We start from the raw sequence: 22,629 nt of genomic DNA, 5'->3' as shown, positions 1-22,629 counted from the left end.
AATCAGTGCCCCTGTCTCTCTTTCTCTCTCATAAACAGTAAATCAACCCATACCACATCCACTCCATGGTGGTCACCAAATACAACTCCCCAAGAAAGCATGCTGTGAGAAGCTATTCTCTGCAAAACATAGCGTGGTGGAATTCTATCCACCACCACCCCACCAGGGTTTCAAAATATCACATGACTGTACTGCATCAGGCAAGGGTATTTGATTTTTCATGCACCCAAGCTGGACTTGTATACCTGTCATCTGATATAACATCCATTTTATTTTTTGATCCTAAGAAATAAAGCCATTCTTTATCTGGAAATGTGTATTTCATCAACGTGGAAAGTCACTGTTTTATGACATGCACCATAATATCATACAAAAAAGTTTATTCTGGATCAAATGCTGGAATTAAGACATGAGAGAGAGGACACACTGTTCTAGAGTATGTATATTACCAGAAAATAGGTGGGATGTCTTACAAATGATATTTGGCAGTGTTTAATTTCTCGAGGCCTGCACAGCTGGAGTTTTATCAGTTTAAAATAGATTTCAAAGATAGAAAAAATGCACAGATCGGTGAAATTTAGACAGAATTAGTAACAATTATATTATGGCGATACTGTGGATAAATTGAAAGTAAATCTGATTTTGAATCCTGCTATTTATCTTCCTGCTATGATTGCAAACACTGAATCTTTGTTTAAAATATGTAAATGTCACAGTACTTGCAATTTTAGAATATTTTACACTTGGTGCTAAAGTTGCAGTCTCCCTGGGTGGATGCCAAACAAAGTGCATTTGCATGATTACTATATGGGTAAGTAAATTACCATCTAATGGATTAGGAAGGATGGTACCAGTTTCCTTAACTCATTTGGCCCCAGAGGTTTTTGTCGTTTTTGCCTGATATGTGCGTAGGAACGACATTTTGGGTGCTATTCCTGAATACATCATAATACAGCGGTTTTCAACAGATTATCCATGAGAATAATGCCTAGTTGTATTAGAAACATCAATTTCCATTGGTTATTTTGCTTGCACATGAGCAGAAGGGTAAAAGTTGGAGTTCTTTTTTTTTTTTTTTTGCTTAATAGACCCATCATTTTCGTATGGAGACTGCAATTTCTTCCAAATGCCCACCTTATCCTAGTTTTTGCAAAGGTTCACCTGTCTGTGTGCAGTTAAGACCGGTATGTCTTAGATCTGAGGCCAAAAGGTCTAAAATCCGGACACAAAATCGCATTCCGATCTCGAGCGAATTTTAGGTGAAAAAAAACAGGTCCAAAAAAATGAGCTTTTCTCTCTGTATTTTGTAGTGCAACTAGAACTTCCAGATTTTTATATATCATTTTAGAGCTATATCCGGGTGCTTTTTTTAAATACCACCCACGTTGTTGTATCTTAAATGGCCTTGATGCTGCAGGGCTTTGAAGTAGGGTAATGATTCTGAAAACAAGCATGAGAATAGCAAAGTGATCTCAAAGAACGTACCTTACATATCAATAAATTACTGGCTAAGTGAATTACCATCTAATGGATTAGGACGGATGGTACCAGTTTCCTTAATGATTCTGAAAACAAGCATGAGAACAGCAAAGAGGTCTCAAAGAACGTACCTTACATATCATCTGAAGGACAGTGATAGTTGTACGAAAATAGCCGATATGAAAACAAGGAAGTTCCAAATCAATATATCCATAGTGGCCAATGCAGTCAGCTAATGATTTGCCACAGCTCTCACAATTATTGTCCTTTTCACTGGTTCCCTGAAAAAAACAGAATCTCAAGTTTAATCAGGTCATAATTTGATAAACATACAAAATGCAAATTATTTAACCCACTGAATACTCGAAATATATTTACAATGAACAGTTTTAAGTGTTGAGTGTAAATATCTTTTCATCTCATCAATGGCCAAGATTTTAAAAAATCTCTATTTTTTAAGCAGACAACAATGGAATTTGACCTTTTCCCCATGGACAGACTGGATGCACTGCAATGCATTCCTTTCAGGTTGGTTTTTGAATGAAAATGAAAACCATTCAGTTCTCTATAAAACTGTATTATTAATTAAGAATCCATTCATAAACTTTGTGACATAATGCTCATTATTCATCTGCAGTGCTATTATCTGATTTTGAGAACAAAGTACATCTCTGGAAGGCTATCACAACAATGGAAAGAGATAATAATCTCTCAGTCATCAATCCCAGCCAAAACAGAGCCCACTAAACAAAACACCAGCAAATGTTACATTTATGTTATCCCATGGATCTAGAAAACCCAGAAATGGATCGACTTGTTTTTCCTAAAATTATGATTTATGATGTCAAAATGTTTGGGAGCCCCGCAAACAAAATCCTTAATGCCACAGCCAATTTATTTTGAATTTTTAAGTTCAGGCAATTCTGATGGTCTATAAATAGAACCTTTCCAGTCTAACTGTGGGCATCAACAAATCACACAATTAATATCAAGTTAAAAAACATACGAAAATCCATTTTTCCTGGGCAAGAAGATTTTCTGGTTGCAGGATAAATTTCTACACCTGCCCCTAAATTGAAGTAATCAAAATTATTCAACAACTTTTGTCAAATATATAGTTTGGTCAATTTGCACAAAATGCTTGCAACCTATTATCAGTCCTGCTAATGGAAAGTGTCACAAGTTTACACACTTATTTAATATATTTGAGATCAGAAAATAAAACATAATCAATTTCCATTTTTTTTGGTGCCTTGTTGTCCGTCAGTGTTCTAGTAGTTGGCTGCCCCTGACCAGAAACTTTTCGATATATTTTACCTTTATCTCAGTTTGCATCATTACTGTTCACACTACTATTAATCTGTTACTATTAATATTTTATCCATGCTGTCTATCAGATTTACTGTACATTTTCCACATGGGATTTCTGTTTATCAATTAACCCATAAGCCAGTATATTATACAATACAATTGTGACTGGTTTGATTCTTTAGCTAAAATTAGCCAAAGAAACAACTAACACATAAAAAATGGAAACTTCACCTTCTTCTGTTTGGAAAGTGAAAACAACTTCACCTTGTGATTTTTTAAGGTGATTATTAAATGATTGTCCTTTTTTTATGCTCCCTCACCTTAGCCAGGTTAATTCTAGGGTAATGTTATAGCTCAAGGCAAAATGTAGGCTTCAAGCCACCAAACAGTTCATGTTGATAAAAACTGCACCAACAAACAAACTCTTGAAAATTCGCAGGCATGTGTTTTGATAGCTGATTGGCCATTACCATTTCCCGAGTAAGTTAGAAACTATCACTGCTTGATTTTACGCAAGTTATTCTTTGATGATAAAAATATACGAACTTGTGTAAATAACACTTTGAGTTTTAAGAATAGAACCGGTAAGATGAATATTTTAACTGCAGTGTGTACATTATTTTCTTCATAAAAACCAGTTTGGAACTGTAAGTGAACCTGTCATAAGGAATACTGGTGGACATCGCTGATCTGATATAAGCGACTCGGGCCACTTAATACCTGTTTTCTCCATCTTCTGCAGTCAGTGGATCATGTCAGCAGATGAGGAATAAGACATTATTCGAGCATGATCGCAGCTAACTGCAAGCTATCAGTCAGTTCTGAGAAGTAATTAAAAGTGATTAGTAGGAAATTAGGAATGACAGTTGGATATACTCTATTGTTCAACAGGTCGGCAAAAAGATTTGGTGTCATTTGCATGTGTTGTTAATTTATGTTTATCGCAAAATGTGAGTGTGAGACACTTCAGACTGCTTAGTGTTCAAGGATTATTTACTTAGATAACACATTTTTGTGGTCTGAACCGAGTAACACAGGATGTCTCTACAAGGATGCCAGTTATTGACTGTAAATGTCCAGAGTCGCTTATATCAATGAAAAATTAAAAATTAACTTTATAAAATAAGTCTGTATCAAGCACAAAGAATATGGCTAATCCAGCTGCATCTGAGGCAGCTACCAGGTTATTTGTTGCCTCTATTTCTACTGTAGACTGTGACTGGGGTTCAGTTGCCAGAATCTGATCAAAACAAACTGAAAAATTTAATGAGAATTTTCATTGATCGGTCCAGTGATGAGAATTTTGATATCAGGAAGGCATGTAAGAAATTGTCGGGGAAACAAATGAGGTAGATATTGATGAAGTGTCAGTGTCATTGTTCATAAAGACTAAGCAATATTTTGTATTATCAGTTAAAAAGAAATATTCATTCTTGTTTTTCATATGATAGGCATTGAACTTTACATGTATATAATATTATTATATTTATAAATAATTATTCTTGCGCTATGAAATGCAATAAAAACAGGTAAAAACTGTTTTAAACTGTTTTATTATCATGTTTATATAGATTAAAAATAGGGACAATATAACATCATGCATTTATTTAAGACACTGCATCTTGGCATAAAGTGGCTCCAAATTTGCTAATTTGGAGAATTTCATGGCGCAAAGAAAAATATTTCCAAGCGAGGCCCTGCTAAATGCAATCTTTCCATAAAATTTGGTCCAAGTATGTGATATCCAACTAATACTCTCAAGGGACCATACAATTTTGTCCTATAACTTGGGTGTTCTTTATATAGAGATTCAACATGAAAAGCAAGTGAAACATGGTTTCTTCAACGTCATTCATTTGGATGGCTGTGTCTTCTAAGGCAGATTACACTCTATCTAAAAAGTCAGTATAACTGCTGAGGACAATTACATCTGAAAAGTGTGCTGCTATTTAACTAATGTGTGCTCAATTTTTTATATATACAAATAATCAGCATGATGTAGAATCTCACCATCTTATGATCCAAAGCTCCATAAGGTACTGGTTTTCTGTTTCCATCCTGACTGTACAGATTCTTACTCACCACATTTAGATGAGACAACTGTCCCATCTGGTGAGAGTTCATCATACCAAATGTCACATGGCTTCTACAATACAAAAAAGGAGTATCATAACTAAATCAGACACTGGGCATCTCTCTCTGTCAATTAAGCACTTAGGAAAGATAAATTTTCCACATCTGCAAATTAAAATACGGACCAAAGAATTTTTGCTTTTTAGGGCTTACACTATATATGAACAAATGTTGTCCCAAGGGTTTTCGGTTTTAGGGACTTCACTATATATATGGGGAATGAATATTATCATACTGTTAGTCACACAATAAAAGGAATCCTCTACAATTTGAGCCCAGGCCCTCAAAGCAGAAATAACAATGACACCATCCTGATGATTGTCTTTTTGTCAGCTAAATTATTTAATTAGTCAGGCATGGTGCTGATCATGATTGTAATCATAATTGATTGTAATCAATTACAGTGTGAGCTGTAATCGTAATCATTGATTTCAGAAATTAATTCGTAATTGTACTTCTTTGGCGGTATAATAGTTTAATATGATAACAAATGATAATAAAAAAGTCACTGATAATATTCTTAATGACTGTAGGAATTCCTGCATATGCTCCAGTTGATTCTCTATTGCAAGCAAAATCTTCACAGCAGATATGTTTATTATTATACATACCTTTAAATGGCATTTATTTACTTTATTTCATTCCTTATCCATCAAAATTTTATTGAAGAATATTGTACAAATACCTTGAGAAATGCTTAACGGCAATTTCAATGATAAAGTGCCAGAGGTGTCACAAGGATTTTAAAAACAGGAGTCCAGGACTCCCATTTTGGTAAAAATAGGAGTCCTACCAGCAAAAGTTGCAGTCCACTCCCAGAAAATGCTGAACTTTGCAGATTAGAAGAACTGTTGGTTGCCATTGAGTTTAATTTCCACATTCTTTATGACATTGACATGTACGACTGTGTCAGCCAATTCTGCACAGTGATAAGTCATTTCTGTAAACATTGGATGACATGCTCTTTTGGTTGAAGATCCAATTTGTATCAAGAAAGAACAATCGTCCTTTAATTAAGGAATGTGATAGTCATAAAGTGTACAAAAATAACCCACATTTCTATTCTAAATGAGTATGAAAATGTGATTTCTAAAATGCCAACATTAAGACCCAATCCATGACCTTTATGAATTTGTAACCCAGAAAAAACCAATTTACTATTTTTTAGAATCATACAAATAAATACATTATTTAAATGATAGAATTGTTTACCTTTGAACAATGCTTTATCTTAATCCAAGTTTCTAATTTTGCAAGAAGTTGTCCCACACCTATTTTATTGTCTGCTATCCAATTTGTCAATTTGCATCTCTGACAGATTCTCAAGAAATTCCAGAGTGTAAAGTCGGTTTCTAAATTCTTTAGTAATTTTTTTTCTCATAAACGAAATGTTGTAAACACATTACATCCTATTCATTGTTGTTTCTCTTCAAAATAATAGCTTATTTTTTTTAATATAAAACAATGAACTTTTACTAAAAAAATTTACAAGATCAATTTAGTTTGCTTAATATCTCTTGCCATTTAGTGGCATTGTTACGCTGAATTCTGTGAAACCAGCTATAAACATGACTTAGTTCAATGGCTAAAATGCTGACAGAAAGAGTCCAAAGTAATGTATTTCATTTCCATAGCATGATGCATAAACATTACATCTTTTCAAAGCCATACGCAGAATAGGCCAACATATCGCAAGTCATGAAAACATTGGGGTGGTATCCCATGTGTCCAAAATTAGTATTATTTTGAACAGAATATTCTGGTGACAATTGCCACTTTTCAAATGGTAAGCATAGCAGTATTTTATTTTCATCAATCGGTTGAATTCGGTATGCATTTTGTGCCAATATTGGTAATGGAAGCCTTGGATGCGCAGAATCGCCCAACAGTGATATATAACATTTAACTCCAAAATACTTATCCAAATTTGCAAACGATGGTTTGTCCAAGTCTTTATGTGTCTTGATTTATTTGGTTACAATCTGAAATGAACATAATAATGGAAGCTAAAGTTCTTATAATAACCACATGTAAATCTCAGGGTCTTTCTGCCTCTGAATTTAGTCATTGTAAATATCAGCACATATTCCCACCCAAGCTGCAAGTCAAAGTCTTTGAACTTGCCGCCCAGCTATTGCATCGTGTTCTTTTGATGCATACATGCCAACCCCTGGCAAGGAAAGAGTATAATCCAAGTGGACAAAAAGAGTAATCCACATATAACATAATAAAATTCAATAAGCATATGTACAAAATGATTTATTTACCCCTTCTGGTCTTTTGACATCAATTCATGCTTCAAATTTTCATATATAGCACTTTGAGATTTAAAAAGCAACAGTCTCTCATATTGCATTTGAAAACACTTTGTACCAGCTGAGATTATGAATGATTTGCACACCAGTAGAGAACCAAGTGCTGGGTTACAGAGCCTGATCTGAATTTAGTTTTAACAATACTGAACAATCTCTCAAAGTCAGCATTAGAATGGTAAAGAACCAATATTCATTTCATAACCTGACAAAGAAGAGGAAATATATATCTTCCAGTTACTGGATCTTTTAGCTGGGAAATAAGGTGCCATTGTACATCAGCTCTGTCTGCATGAAGTACATTTTCAGATAAATTACCAACTTGATACTTCAGGGGTTCTCCTTCTAATTTATGTGCAGCTTTTCCTGCAGTAAGGTGCATCATATGACAGGGCCAACCTGATATGTACACTGAAGAAGACATTTTTCAAAATGTAGAATGCAACTCCTTTATGAATTCTAGTCATCACTGATGCATTATCAGCTGAAAACCCCATACAGTTCTGCCAACTTAAGTTTATTCAAAGCATTATCAAGCAAATAAAAAATGTTTTCTCCAGTGGAATCTACTGTTAATTCTGGTAATGAAAGAAGAGCATTCTGATGTTGCCCTTTTCATTGTCAAAGTGTCTTACACAGACTGGGTTCAACTTTTTGTCATCGTAATCACTGCTCCTGTCTGTTGCAATACTAAATGGCCCAATTTTCATGACTTCTGCAAATTTAAGCAAATTATCTTCTGCTAAACACCTAACAATATTAGATGACTTTGTTCTTGCATATGCATTTTTTCTGTAATTTTGAAATCAGGAAACATCCGTTTGAACAAAGGACCAACATAGTGTTCTACTCCTACGGGAAGTCTGTGTTCTATTAAGAACTCTGTAAATAATGCCTCTGCATTTATTAGTTCTGCCGTAAAAAAAGAAGTTACAAGTTACCTTAGTAAAACGAGCTAATTCAAGGTTTCTTTGTTTTATCATCAGACCAATATTAAAATCCTTTGCACACAGCCTGCAGTGGGAGTAAAGATGCCCTAGAATGGAACGCTGTATTGTGTAATTCATGTATTCATCTCTGAATCAGTTTTTCGTCTTTTTCTAATCCATCTGTGAAATTATCTGAAAAACATTTTTGCTCTAACACACGCATCTACTAGAATAAATCTGACGACTTTTAGCACCAAATACCTATAGACTAGTTCTGCACCAGATATGAATTAGAACAATGAATCTGCAAGCAAAGATTAAAAATTAGAAAACCAGTCTGTTCTAAGTCTGTCCTAACTAAGCATACAACTGCTATAAATAAAAACCAAGGTCCAAAGTTTGAAAGTAGAAACTAGAAAAGAACATAAAGCTAAATGGTTGGCATATATGTTGATGTACTCTTATAAATACAACAGCCAAATCTGGGGGTCTTTTAACCACTAAATTCTGTCAATGTAAAAATCAGCATAGCTAAAATGGTCAATTAATCAACACATTCTCCCACTCAGTAGGTGGTTGATGTAGGACTGGCAAGTCTTTGAATTTGCCACCCAGCTATTTGCATGCATACAGAGGACTCCTGCATGGGTGATTTTCTGTGTCCCAGATAAAAAATCTGCACCCAAATATGAATAATTAAGCGTTTCTGAGACCTCTGAGTGCATCATCATTTTTTGACGCAGTCACCCAACCGGGATGATCTCATTTAAACTGGTTTCTGACATGCTCTATGATGTAACAGGGAAAGCATAAAAATATACTTCCTAAGATGAGTCATATTTTGAAAAAAGTTGGTCTTATGATTAAATTATTTAGCCAGTATAAAATATATTGGTATGGTTACCATAACCAAATCTTGTTTACCATGACATAAAATGCAAGATTTTTGCAGTAACTCATTTTCAAAACATGGCTTGCTATGCCATATTTTTTTTTAATATATATTATTCAATGCATGCCAATTTACAATAACCTGTTTACATTTCCAAAATGGTATATATAAAAAATGCCTATATGGAACACGAAAAATCGAGGCAGAACATGGAAGTAGTTATTAGATGAACTAATATGGCTGACGATAAAAAAGAAAATATATGAAGGTAAATGCTATTTTACACATATGTCTACAATGCAGCAATTCTAGTATTAAATAAAAGTAAAAGGGCTTTTTTAATTTCTTTTAGTATATGTATGGAAAATCTTCAAACTTTTTTGATAAATTATCTGAAAAAACGCCGGGTGTGAATCACACCTGGCTGTTCCATTGATACATACAAGCTCATGTTAGTTAAAATGAAAAAATGTGTCAGGTGACATCGGTCATCACACAAAAACACACATATTTTGATGAAGTTTCGCTACCTGTTACTATTTGTCTAGTTTATGTTAACATGAGTTACAAAATCGACTCCCAAAACATAACTATCAAGGACGTGGTCTTACACTGTAGGACTAGATGGATGGATGCGTGGAAAAGGGGAAGCCTATATATACCTTTGTTTTTCAAGGGTTTACTAAGACTGATAGGTGTTGTAGATGATCAGGGAACTCATTTACAGTCCGTGGATTTTAAATGTCACATAAACAGGTTCAATACTAAGCAATACAACAACCATTTTAAAATAAAATGCAGCATATCGAAAATAGGTTACATATTGACATCACAGGGCGATATCAAAATTTGAATGTTTCTAGCAACATCTCAAAACTAGCATGCAATAGACATTCTGTAAAAACAAATCAAGAAAGCCGCTGTAGTTTACATTTTCTTGGCGATGTCTGCCTCTCGAAATTGTTCCTTAACCATTGTGATGTCTCACAGAGTCACACTAACACTATCGCCACTAACCACTTCTGCTAGCCGGCGGATTACTCTCAGACCAAGGACATTTGTGGGTGTTAAGGGTAACAAAATAGTTCTAAACATTTGACACAATATTCTGTTTAATTTCAGGCCTTGCCCTGGATGTTATATTTATTTGTTGCTTTTATATCTAGGCTAAGTAAAATTTTTTTAAAACATGTGTTTTAGAAAAGAAAATCGCCCACGCCTATCAGAGCATCATACATAGTAATGGTACCAGACTAACTTTTTGTCAAATCTTCAGTTTCGGAGGTGCGTAGTTTTACATGTTGGCAAACTCATTAATTTCGGAGGTAAATAAATATGGCATGTAGTCCGCAGTCCCATAATACCTACTTAAAAGTGACTGGTTTTGATCAACGCCGCAACAGTTTGTCAATAGTGTAACAAACTGTTGTATTTTCTGTGTGCATCTCGCGGCAATTTGGAACGTGTTGGTCGTGTTCGGCGATGTTTCAGCATCAAACCTTATCAAAAAGCTTTTTCACGTATTGTTCATTGGTGTAAATCTACTTAACTAGAGCGTTATAAATATGTAATAGATACATGAAAATTGGTACAGTGTGGCTGTTACTCACAATAAAGAGCGAATAGTGATCGTTTTTGTCCCTTGGAAGGAAAAATCTGTCCCCTTATATAATTACAACATTTTTGTATGTTTTAAGTTCTTATTTAGCTACTATCTGAACTTGGTGGACATTCGTCCGGTTTACTACCGGACACTCCGGTGTTAAGCTGGTCTTTCCCCTGTTCGGGAAGTTATATTGGGTCTTCACTGGATAATATATGTGTCATTTATTTAAGATCTCAATTATGTAGGTCTTGCAAGTGTATTGTTCTTATCGGAATGCTTCTTTATGACTCGCGTAGATTGAATCAGGATGGCATCGCATGGTTTGCGACCTAAATTCTGCGTGATGAATTTTGCATGTGTGCGTGGAGGTTGGCAGGGAAGAGTCTAGTATCGCTGAGTTCCGTCAGTGGCAACCCTTTGTCTAAATATAATGATGCCTTTAGTAATTGTCAAAAAGAAATAACTCGGATAGCTGAGCCACGTTGACGTCACAGAAATAAGAACATTATAAAGTATGGATTTACTTTCAAAATAAAATTCAGTTCATAGCTTAAAGCTCATTATATAACTCATGCGCAGAAGACGGAAGGGGACTGAAACATCATTCCAACTTTCCTATAATCCTACTAAGTCCATAGAGGATGGTAGCCTCTTCCACTACAGAAGAATGATTGGCCCTTTACCTGCAAGCAACCATGGACTTTCAGGACCTTGGCTCATGGTAAAGAGGTTGATGATGCAGTCCATAGAACGACATCTACCTCTTATGAAGTGGAGTCAAGAAGAAGGGATTGAAAGATACATTCATCTCCCAAATACCGGAAGAGAGTTGAGAGTAGCTCGCACCCACCGATATAGTCTGATACTAGGTATAGTTCTTTTGTCTATTTTGGGGAGTTACATGTGAAGGTCTTTCTTACTCCCAAGTCTGCCAAACAAAAGGAAGGCATTGGTCAGATAGTCTTGCCTCCCATGAGATAGATTGCTATGAAGATGTCCTTTCTGTCATCATCGATTCTACGAATTTGTTGCAGAACAAGCCAACATGGCAGCCCCTTTGTTCGGGTCCCCTGTCTTCTACCAACCATCAGACAAAGCGGCAGAGCAGGAATAGTTCTAGTCTTTTAACAAAGCAGTTAAGCAGGTTTACTGTCTTGTGCCTATTGATCTGTGTCCCAAGCCTTCTGGCTCAGATGACAGTGAAATTATATCCAGCTTGGAAAAAAATTCTGAGGCTATCTCTCAATCACTATTTGCCTCCTCACTCAGCTGCGATTAAGGAGCAATTCCTAAGGTTTAGTAAAAGCCAAGTCTTTGCTAGATAACGTAAACGGCGGTCTGTCTTCACTCCCAACGTTGGTCTCAGCAGCTAGCTAAGGTGCTCATACCCCTTCCTGGCTCCTTAAACCTCTCACGTTGGACGTCAGAGGGCACGGGTGAGCATTTCCTAGAGACATTGTCTCGCCTTCCAATTAAAGCAACGGAAACTTCAGAGCAAAATGTCAGGTTATCTAGTAACCGTACACTCGCATGTCGACCAATTTTCGGTCGCCAGTTGCTCTTTAACATTTCTTGGAAACGGTGAAAACATCTTAACCGTGTCCATGGATTTATAAGCAGAGTTTCTACTGCAGAGATTCTGCTATAGACACTTCGAAGGTTTTAATGGAGCACAGTAAAAAATATTCTTATGACTGCGTTCCTGGATCAAAGTCCTTCTTCAGAGGGTCCTCCCCTCTGTGGCTTCTCGGGATTTGAGCGACCAGCAACACCGGTCCCTCGCATTCCACTCCTGGTCCGTCCAAACCGGCCAGGAAGTGAAATCATCCTGGCCGGCTTTAGGCCAATTGACCGATGTGGCCCAATCAGGCCTCTCGCTCACAGTGCGTTAGTAACTTTTTTTATAAAAAAAAATATCTATTGAGAGAAAGTAATTATAAAGTGATGGAAGAAAATTTTATGTTCAATATCATATAACACTTATTTAAAAGTTTATTTCCAAAGGTCGTGCTCACATGGGGCTCAGTGCGAAAATCCAGGGGGCCCCGACAAATTGATCCAAACCGAGCCCCGCGTTTGCTAAGGCTCTTCCTGGCGGCCACTGGGTTTATCAGCAAAGTTCTTTAAAATCACATTTCAGAGCTCCCCTCGGTATTTGGGCCCAAAAGGGCGGTACCATAAAGGCTGAGGGAGCAAGTTTACAGGTTGTTATATATATTTAATTTGCATTATTTGTCGATTTTTCTTAGTGACTGTATGTTATCTATATCTGTATTCTGTACCTGATCTTTTCCAATATCAAGTTTAAGGTGTTCTTGACCAGTGACATTTATTTTGTAAACACCAAATAGCTAGATGTTTCTCTATGATTGTGGATTCAGTATTTAAATCATTATTTATGGTAAACATGTTTACAATCTTGATTCTAAACCTTGAAAATTATAGAATGGAAATTTCCTTTAAGTGACAGAGTATTTTCAGAAAATGGTAATTTCGACCTAGGTCATGTGCAGGGGTATATAATTCTTGTTTATCTAAAACAATATTCATTCTTGTCTTAAAATCTTGAAGTGGAATCAGTCTTATTGCTGTGTTCAGTGTTTTGTTTGGGTGGAATTATTTATTCAAATTATTATTCGCTGGAAACACAAAGGGCTCATCAATAATTTCTTGGACAGAAACATTAATTTGGAGTGTATTATTGTGGTACATCAAAAGACTGTTAGGCAATTGGCGCATTACAACATTTGAGACTACAGGCGCATCAATACATTTAATATTGGAACATATTTGGAATACCACTGGAATTCAGTTGGAACTTCATACATTTAGTCTTATGATGACACATTTAGGACTATTTGTGAATTAATTCACAATATTGTAAGTTCTTCTTAAATTTTCAGTTTGTATTTTAGGGAAATAAATTTTTTCTTTGATTGTTCAAAACTTGTTAGTTTTTGCTCTTTTCTGTTACTTAGTTTAAGACCATAAGTCGTAAACAGGGTCATTACCCATATCCGAAGGAAATTATTTACATCCACAAATACTCTTTATCTCTCCTGCGGAATATCCCGGTTCAGCTGGTTCCCGTAAGTGCCAGACTAAACCTTTTTAGGGGCTTGGTCCGGCATCAAAGACGATGACAAAATCATTTCTGTCATAAAAGAGGGATACCGGGTTCGGTTTCGTAATCTTTTTCTCTAGTAAAGTTCCCCATGTTCCTCCACGAGTTGAGTTTGGTGCAATAAGGAAATTTGTTCGCTCCTTCCTCCACAAGGGTGGAGTAGAGAGGCTGAGGTTGTTCAAAGGCCAACCTCCGTTCTTTTAGTTCTGGATTTTCCTGATAAGAAAGAAAGGGGGAAAGTTTCGTCTAATTGTCGACCTTTCTTCCTTAAAGAGGTGTCTGCCTGCTGGAGAAACCTTAAACAACTGAGGCCACAGCAACAGTCAGGAATGCCATATATGGCCACTGGGCGGTATCCATCGATCTTCTGGATTCATACCTTCACATCCCAAACTTTCCTTCCCACAAGAAGCACAGTACTCTCAAAACTGTTTTCTTACTCTCCTTGAAGTTCCTGAGACAAAGGATCTAGTTTCATGCCCTGTTCATAGAACAAGGTTCAATTGAAAGTATGAGCTGCTTTCTCGCCTTTGCCATTTAGATCTTGTTTTAGCAAAATAGCAAAACTTCCACCAGGTGCTCCAAAACCGATTGTGATTCCATTTGTTCCAGTCGTATCTGTGCTGTGAATGTTCAAAATAGATTTTAAGTTACAGTTAGAGTGTTACGTTTGTATTTTGCAGCTTTAAAGGGACAAGTAAAGGTGGGAAGTGTCCTGTAAACCCTTAAGAGCTCAGATAATATTTCAGCTTCCATCATCTCGAGATGGATTACCATCCCTATCAAGAGAGCTTATCAGTCCCTTACCGAGAGAGACCTTTCGTTAACGAAAATTGAAGCCCACGAGGTTCTAACCATTGCTACCTCATGGGACTAACTCATTAATCTCTGCAGGATGCGATGAAATTTTTTTTTTTTTTTTTTTTTTTGCATTCACGTGGCATCTTCTCCTCCATTTTCCTTTGCTCGTTGGTTCACCAAAGCAAAAGGATATGGGGAGGGGGGCGATTGTAGTAGCTCAAAAAATACCATACGCTGCATACGCCTTTGACGATTAGAACATTCCTGTGCCTACCTCCATGAAAACAATAAACAGATCGCAATAAACGATTGTGTTTTTTTTTGGTTTTTTTGGTGTTCTTAGGCGATAATTTGGAATATGGCACAATTATTGAATCCGGAATTGTTCGCTCTCGAGAAATTGCAAGACCATATGAAGCGATATAATTAGACTGGAGCCACCTGGTTAATTCCTTGAGCACATTGACGATGAACATTTGGCAATGAAACAATATATTGACAGCAAAACTACAACTGAATATGTAACTCCGAAGTATGCCAACAGTCAGGCGAATTTTCTTTTAATTTTATGCTCAAAGCTTGGTTAGCAATATGTGTAACAGATTGAAGTAGATTTGTTTACTGGATCCAGTGCGGTTTACCGTTATTTTCTGCTGTGTTTTGTAAATATTCGAACAGAAAATATAAACAGTGAATAAATATGATATAATTTAGCTCCAGTGAATCATCTAGGTTATTCCCTCAGAAAATCAGGTAATTCAAGGCCTAACATAAAATAAAGTTAACATACTTTTAAGTAACATTACGCTACTATATTCATGGTTGTCAAGCCTTGTACGGAAAACGTGAGAAATTAAAACTGTCCGCCTATCTGTCTGTCTCAATCACTTGGTCTGTTCACGTGCGCAAGTGCCAGATTGTTTCCAAAACGGAACCTAAATATGGCTAAAGGGGGAACATATAACGGTTCCTTCTAAATAGTTTTTACGACTAAATGGCAAAAACGGTATGCATACATCATGCAAAAAATTGGAATAGACTTCATAACTGTGATATCTGGCTCCACATGCAGCAACATCTTTGCTTGCATCATCAGCTTCTACTCTACTTTGTGTTTGCTCCTCATAATCCAATTTTGACACTATTTAAATGAACGAAAAACACTGAAAAATTCTGAAGACAAAACTAGCAGTACGTATATATACCAATATTGAAGAATACGAACAAAATATACAAATTAATGCGGAAAGTCGTGGGTTCGAACCCCGGCCGAGTCATACCAAAGACTTTAAAAAAATGATACTAACAACTGCCACGCTTGGCGCTCAGCATTAAGAGTTAGTCTTAGGACTGGTCGGCCTGGTGTCAGGATAATGTGACTGGGTAGGATATCATGCTATATGTCTGCGGCATGATACTCCAGTGCTAGACATCACTATAAACTAACACACTGCAGACATCGTAGCGATATGACTAAACAATTGTTAAAGCTACGTTAATAATCCTAATCACGCACACACACACACACACACAGAGGATGTCAGAAGCGCTACTCCCAAAGACCTACAGCGAGCTGTTAAAGAGAAAACATTCCCAAGGAGGTAAGAAGAAACACTTCAAAAATTCCCTCAAGCCATCCTCGAACGCTTCAACACTGACCATGAGTCTTGGTAAGATCTTGTACAGGATCGCTCTACCTGGCACAGTCTCGTCCTTACTATAGCTATACAAATTTTTAACTGAAGAGAATTGCAGAGGTAATGCAGAAGCGCGAGCAGCCTCAGTCTCAGAAATATAGAGCGTCCTCTGTAATCTTGTTCCCTGCTTCATACTATGCTTTCTGCGCTGCACTCCGCCATACAAAGTCAGGTGAACGCAATATTGTCATGTGATCAAAAAACAAAATTGCATTATGGGGGAAAAATTGGTGATCAAACCAGTAAACGTATTCCTTTAATTTTCTCTTTTTTTAGTGACAAATTGCGAACATTACTACTAGTTTTGGCTTGATCTATAGCAATGGTTATCTTCTGTTCCAGCTAACCAGCAATTCTATCATATCATAACCAGCAATTATATCATATCATTATTTTTTTTAAACAATTGAGTAGTCAGATTTAAAGGCAAGAAGTAAACACAATGATATTTTGTTAATATTGCACATTGTACATTTTCCATCTCATCGAGAAAAAAATCCTTCTCTAATAGTCTTATTGATTATAGTTTACGTCCAAACTGATATGAAATGATATTTGACAGCATTATGTTTGACAATGATTAAGAGAAAAATCTCCCCATCGGAAGAAATTGGCCAAAGTTCAAAAGAAAACAAAAATACTGAGCTTTTTTAAGTTTAGAAAAAATATAATATTTTTTAAGTATTCTGATAAATAGTCATATTCAGCCTTTAACGATGAAAAAGTGACCCACAAATGTCAAAAACATTTATGCGGGAACGAGGCACATATTGCTTCCTGACTGGTTATGAATGTTCTATTTTTATAATATCAGCAGTTTTTTGTTTTATTTTTCTTCGAATCAGTTGAAGAAAATTCATAATGTATTGAATAGTTAAACTTTCTGACATGGACAACTGTGTGAAAATGCCACGAATAGACCTTTTTTTATTTTAAAATTGCGTATTAGAGATTATGTTCCTGTTCTGAAAACTGTATCCAGTACTTGTCATTAGAGTATTTTTCTCATAAAATGATTTTGAAATTGAAAATGATTTGGGCCTTTAATTTCAGCACATTATGATGCGATAATGGTTGATGGTAAGAGTTCTCTTCATCATGAGCAATTTTTTGACTGGCACTCTTAGCTCGATAGAGAGATAACAGATAGTTCGAGACTCCTTTACGGAGGTGTCACTCCGGGCGATGAGGATATTATTTTACATTGTTGGGGTGCGAGAGGTACTGAGTTCAAACTGAAAAGGAAAGGCAAACTATTCATCATGAAGTTCAATGGAAAACTGTTTTTAATGAAAACATAGAAAACTAGGTATAGAAAATCACATTCCGAATATAAAAATACGTATATATAAGTGTTACATCTGAGATATAATTAATACATATAAAACTGAAATATTCCTCTAAGATTACCAACTTATACGATCCTAAATTTCTGTCTTTTAGATTATAATGTAAATAATTAAATATCGAATAAGTTAACGAGAGGCAAAATGCTTAAAGATTAAATATTTCAGGCTAATACAACAATCATTTTGTGGGAAAATATTTTACTGAATGTTTCACCTAAACCACCAAAATATTATACTTTATAAGTATTTTATTCCTACACTAATTATTACTCAGCAAGGAGTTAGTAGCAAACTCGTCTTTACAATAGTCAATTAAATGACTACAAAAACGTATAAGTGGAATATAAGTTGAAACAATCCATTACATGCTATATTTAAAACTTCATATTAAAAAATTAGGAAAATTGCGAAAATGTGTTAAAGCTTCGAAAGGTGCTTGAACCCAATTGTCTCCAAACATTTCAGTCGTGTGTGTGTGTGTGTGTGTGTGTGTGTGATTTGTATTTTAAACGTAGCTTTAAAAAAAATCAGTCATATCGCTACGATGACTGCAGTGTGTCAGTTTATAGAAATGTCTAGCACTGGGACATCATGCCGCAAACATGTAGCATGATGTCCCACCCAGTCACATTACCCTGACACCAGGCAGACTAGTCCTAACACTAAGCTCTTAATGCTGAGCGCCTAGCTAGGCAGCTGCTAGTACCATTTTTAAAAGTTTTTGGTATGAATCGGCCGGCGTTCGAACCCGCGACCTCCCGCATCCAAGGCTGACACTCTTAACACTTAGGCCACCAGAGCGGTTCCTTCACTGACGAGGGTTAGTATTTTGGTCTTACGTTTTGGCAAAGTAAGGCTGTCATATATCAACTTGTGTCCATTCCAACGTAAACGTTATCAAGGAATCGATTGCAAATGGAATGTTTCACACAATGCAGTCGGAATGTACAATATTTGACAACATATCGTCACATTTACCTCCTAACCGGAAGAGGGTTATTATCTCGAACCTAAAACTTGGGATGTCGTGTAGAACGATATATCAATATCTACGTAAAATATATCTCAAACCAATTATAATTTGAAGGTGGCGCAGTGTGAAATTTGCAATATTTGCAAAACAATCGTTCATCTCAACCACATGTAAAAGAGGGTTGGTATTTCACCCAGCTCCCCACCCCAATGGTCCAGCTAAGGTTTTAAAGCTCATCTCACCTAATTTTAAATTAAATAATAAAATAATTGTCACTAATAATATTTTTTTTTAAGAATTAACGTATTAGACGACGACAGTTGCACTTTCCGTAAGAGTGAGAATGAACGTATTGAATATCTGTTCTGTGACAAAATCAATTCTAAGTATTGGTAACGATTTACTAAATTGTTTCATCTTGCTGTCCAAATATTGTACAATTGTTCAAAGAATAAATCTTTTTAGGAAGCGAACAACCGGCCTTTTGTGCAATATCTTGCTTGTACTGGCTAAATATTATATTTACACTTGCAGATTCAACGTGCAAAATCCTTCCATCTCTGCTTCTAAGCAAATAGTTGAGGAGCATAAGAACATTGAAAAATATGCTGCTAAGTTAAATAAAAAAATAGGACCAATTTCTTACAAAATTGGCCTTAATCATAAGCATGGAACTTTTTGTGCAATTCGTTATATTTATTTGAACCGGCTTTTTCGTTGTATTAGCCACAGTTATATAAATTAAAGAAGTACTCAATGTTTGTTGAAAGTGGCAGTATATAACTGTAATTTCCAGCCATTATATGGGGGTGGGAGTGGTCGGAGAGAGATTGTGACATCGTATGGCTTTAATATGTGTTTGGTAATTCGACTTTGGCAATGAGCACCATATATGTTAAAAAGTGAAGTCTGATGATGCTCCAATTGTGACTTTGTCTCTTTCCAACACCATATTATTCGATGCGAACTAAAGTAGTTCCAAATATAGTCACCAATGGCAAAGAATCAAAGCTATGGTTATTTCACGACTTGATGGAAAAGGTCAATGATGTTCCTATCGCAAATCGATGATTTTTTTTTCGATCATAACATTTTTTGTCCATTTCCATCAGATCTTGAAATAACCCCGGACGTAGTTGTATAAATGCACATCAATTTGATGTGCTTGGCGATTCGCCTCAGCATCTCTTCTTCCTCCTCCACATTGTTCCATGTGAACGATGGTAGTTCAAAAGATAGTTCTCAATGGCACAATTGCAGTTGAGGACTTTTGTCAACTTGGCGGAAAAGGCGGAGAATGTTTTCTTGTTCCTGTTCTTTTTTCGTTACTTTTTTTTGTTGCTTTTTTATTTTTAAAAACCAATCACTTCTATTTGGGTATTATGGAAACAGATCACAATTAATAATTCCGGTTCACGAATGAAGTCCCAGTCTATTTTTAGAGCCTTTTTACTGTCGCCTTTTGGTGGTGATACAAGAGTTAGATTGAGGCATTCTTCGTATGGATTTAAAGGCAAGTGTTTAGTCTTTAGAATATGAGCTTATGGTGTGGTTTCGGAGACAACGTACAGTGAGTAAAAAGGTTTTGGTGATGATCCGGAAGTATTATTTGGATTTACTTACCTCCGAAACTGAAAAGTTTTAAGGTGGCGCTATACAGTTTCGCATTTTCCATAGGTTAGGATTTTAAAGAAAAAGAATTTCCCCGGCTTTCCTCACTGGTTATACTGGCTATTTAAAAAAGACCTTGTATATCTTAGGTATAATTAAAAGAAACTTTAATTCCCTTTATTTTGATGTATGATTGATGGGTGTACTAGGGGTTATAGAGTGTACAGCTTGTCCTTACTTCAAATGTGCATCTTTCAAAAAAGTGCTAGCTCTACTTGGTCATTTTCACTTCCTGAACTTCAGAGGTAAATTGTATAAAAAAGAGCCGATAACTTTTTTTTACATTTTATCTATTTGGTAATTCATTCATTGCACTTTCAGAAGCTGGTATTGTCTAGTCTGGCAAAATTCGTTTTCCCTATTTTAATAGCTGCTATGTATAGTGTACTTTAGACTAATTCAGGCTGATTTTTTAACACAAGGGAGCAGTCATTTTAGTTAGCAGTGTGCTTAAATCATGTAAAATTTCCAAAAGTACAATATCCAAAGAAATATCATCCGCATTACATTACTGTAGCATATAGGTATGCCAACATTCTCTCCATTGCGCATGTTTTAAATGCAAACTACTTCACCTTACATACGTCACTCTCTCTAAAGTACATATTAATTGGTGAGCGCCATGTCCTACAAATCTCCGAAAATGAAGAGTTGACAACGGAAGTGCTCCAATAAGCATCGGCAAATTTACGCTTGGCAAAAACATATATTAACACACGTTTTTGAAAGACTTTTGCTAGTTTAAAATTACGTTCAACAGATGCATTCTATTGACTTAAGTAATTATGAAAATTAACAAAGTAATGGGGCCACGTGTTTGGAACTATTTTGTTGTTCTTAACATATAGACGTGAGCTCAGAGTTGGTCGCTGTTGGGATAATATCCAAAATTGTATAGTAAATCGCAAGATAGCAGAGTAGCTTATTTTGCTAATATGGCGTGTAGTGGTATTTCGCTTGACCATTCCCGTCAGGTCATTAAATAACCTTATAAGTAGTTATAGGAATACACATCAAATGGATGTGCTTGGAGAATGGCCTCAGGCAGAGCGCACCACATATGTTATAACAGCAAAGACCGAACATATTCCGATTGTAACTTTGACTCCTTCCGCCGCATTGGGGTTTGGTAGAGCGCCACAGTTTCGTAGTTTACATAGGGAGGATTAGATTTTTAAAGAAAGAAATTTCCGGTTTCCCTAACTAGTTATACTGCCTGTTTAAAAATTACCCTGTATATCATAGGCATTTTTAAACGTACCTTTAATTCCCTTTATTTTGTTGTAAGATTGATTGGCATAGCATGGGTTATATCAGGGGTCTCAAACTCAAACCATGAGGGCATTTTGAATGGCCCAAGGGCCGCACCACCTTTGTTACCTCTCATGACATCTTGTGACGCCAATCATATTGAAGGCCACATAATCATAATATGGCATGCGGCCCGCGTGTTTGAGATCCCTGGGTTATATAATATATAGGACACACTGAACTAAATATATGGAAGAACTGTGAACCACTCCTTGATTGGTTAACAATGAAAAGTAAAATTTTAGTGAGTATCTTTTGAGAGCTTATCCTATCGGTAATTTAAAAAAAATATAGACAAAATTGTACCGATGCGATTTTAGTATTTTTACAGACTTGACTTAGGAGTACTCAATAATGAAAGTAACACCTGATTCATTTGGTGCAGAATCAATTACTTGTGTTTCATGCACGTGTAGATTCAACAAATGCTGCGGCTCATGTGGTGTTCTACACACAGAAGCTTGCACCAAGTTTGGTTGTGCATGGAGAAGTATAGGTCTCATTATCAGCACCCAGAAATTTTAAGTTATTGAATTTTGAATATGATAGTGTTTACAAATGTTTACTATTGGAGTTGAATTAGTACCGTGAGTCCTGCTGCAGTTCATATGTGCATCTATAAAAATAACCGCTAGCTCCGCTTGATCACTTTGACTTCCTGGACTTCAAAGGTACTATAAAAAATAGAGGAGATAACTTGTTTACATTTTATATATTTGGTAATTCATTCATCGCATTTTAAAAAGCTGTTATCGTCTAATGTGGCAAAATTAATTTTTCCTATTGTAATAACTGCTAATGATAGTGTGCTTTAGAACGCTCCCTTACGGTTCCAAATCGTTACGAAGTACATCTGAGGTTTATTTCAGGATCTGACGGAAATGACCGAACAATATTCCGAGTGGCGTATATTTATCCAAACACCTGAGAATAACGTTATTTGTTAGCAAAATAAAGAACTTAACAGTTTATTTTGTTAAAAGTAATGGAAATTAAATTAATAGATGGGATGAAATATTTTGCTCCGAGAGTTTACTGTAC

At 35.9% G+C, this 22,629-nt stretch overlaps 1 protein-coding gene across 2 annotated transcripts in view; it reads right to left on the bottom strand.

The window, feature by feature from the left end:
* The window catches only part of LOC149803602 (DNA-directed RNA polymerase III subunit RPC1-like), a 129,294-nt gene extending 119,203 nt beyond the window's left edge, over nucleotides 1-10,091 (bottom strand). For both annotated transcript variants that reach the window (XM_089953349.1, XM_089953350.1), the window contains exons 1-3: nucleotides 9,988-10,091; nucleotides 4,801-4,936; nucleotides 1,611-1,760 (exon numbers count right to left, since the gene is read on the bottom strand). In XM_089953349.1, coding sequence (XP_089809475.1) covers nucleotides 1,611-1,760; nucleotides 4,801-4,936; nucleotides 9,988-10,031 — 330 coding nt within the window. In that variant the 5' untranslated portion in view covers nucleotides 10,032-10,091. The remainder of the gene's footprint in view (nucleotides 1-1,610; nucleotides 1,761-4,800; nucleotides 4,937-9,987) is intronic.
* Nucleotides 10,092-22,629: the final 12,538 nt, after the last annotated feature.

The sequence above is a fragment of the Sinohyriopsis cumingii genome, chromosome 3 (genome assembly GCF_028554795.1).
Source record: "Sinohyriopsis cumingii isolate HCF-2022 chromosome 3, ASM2855479v2, whole genome shotgun sequence".
Lineage (NCBI taxonomy): Eukaryota > Metazoa > Mollusca > Bivalvia > Unionida > Unionidae > Sinohyriopsis > Sinohyriopsis cumingii.
Note: the sequence above shows the minus strand (reverse complement) of the source record. Positions and strands in the feature narration are given on the sequence as shown.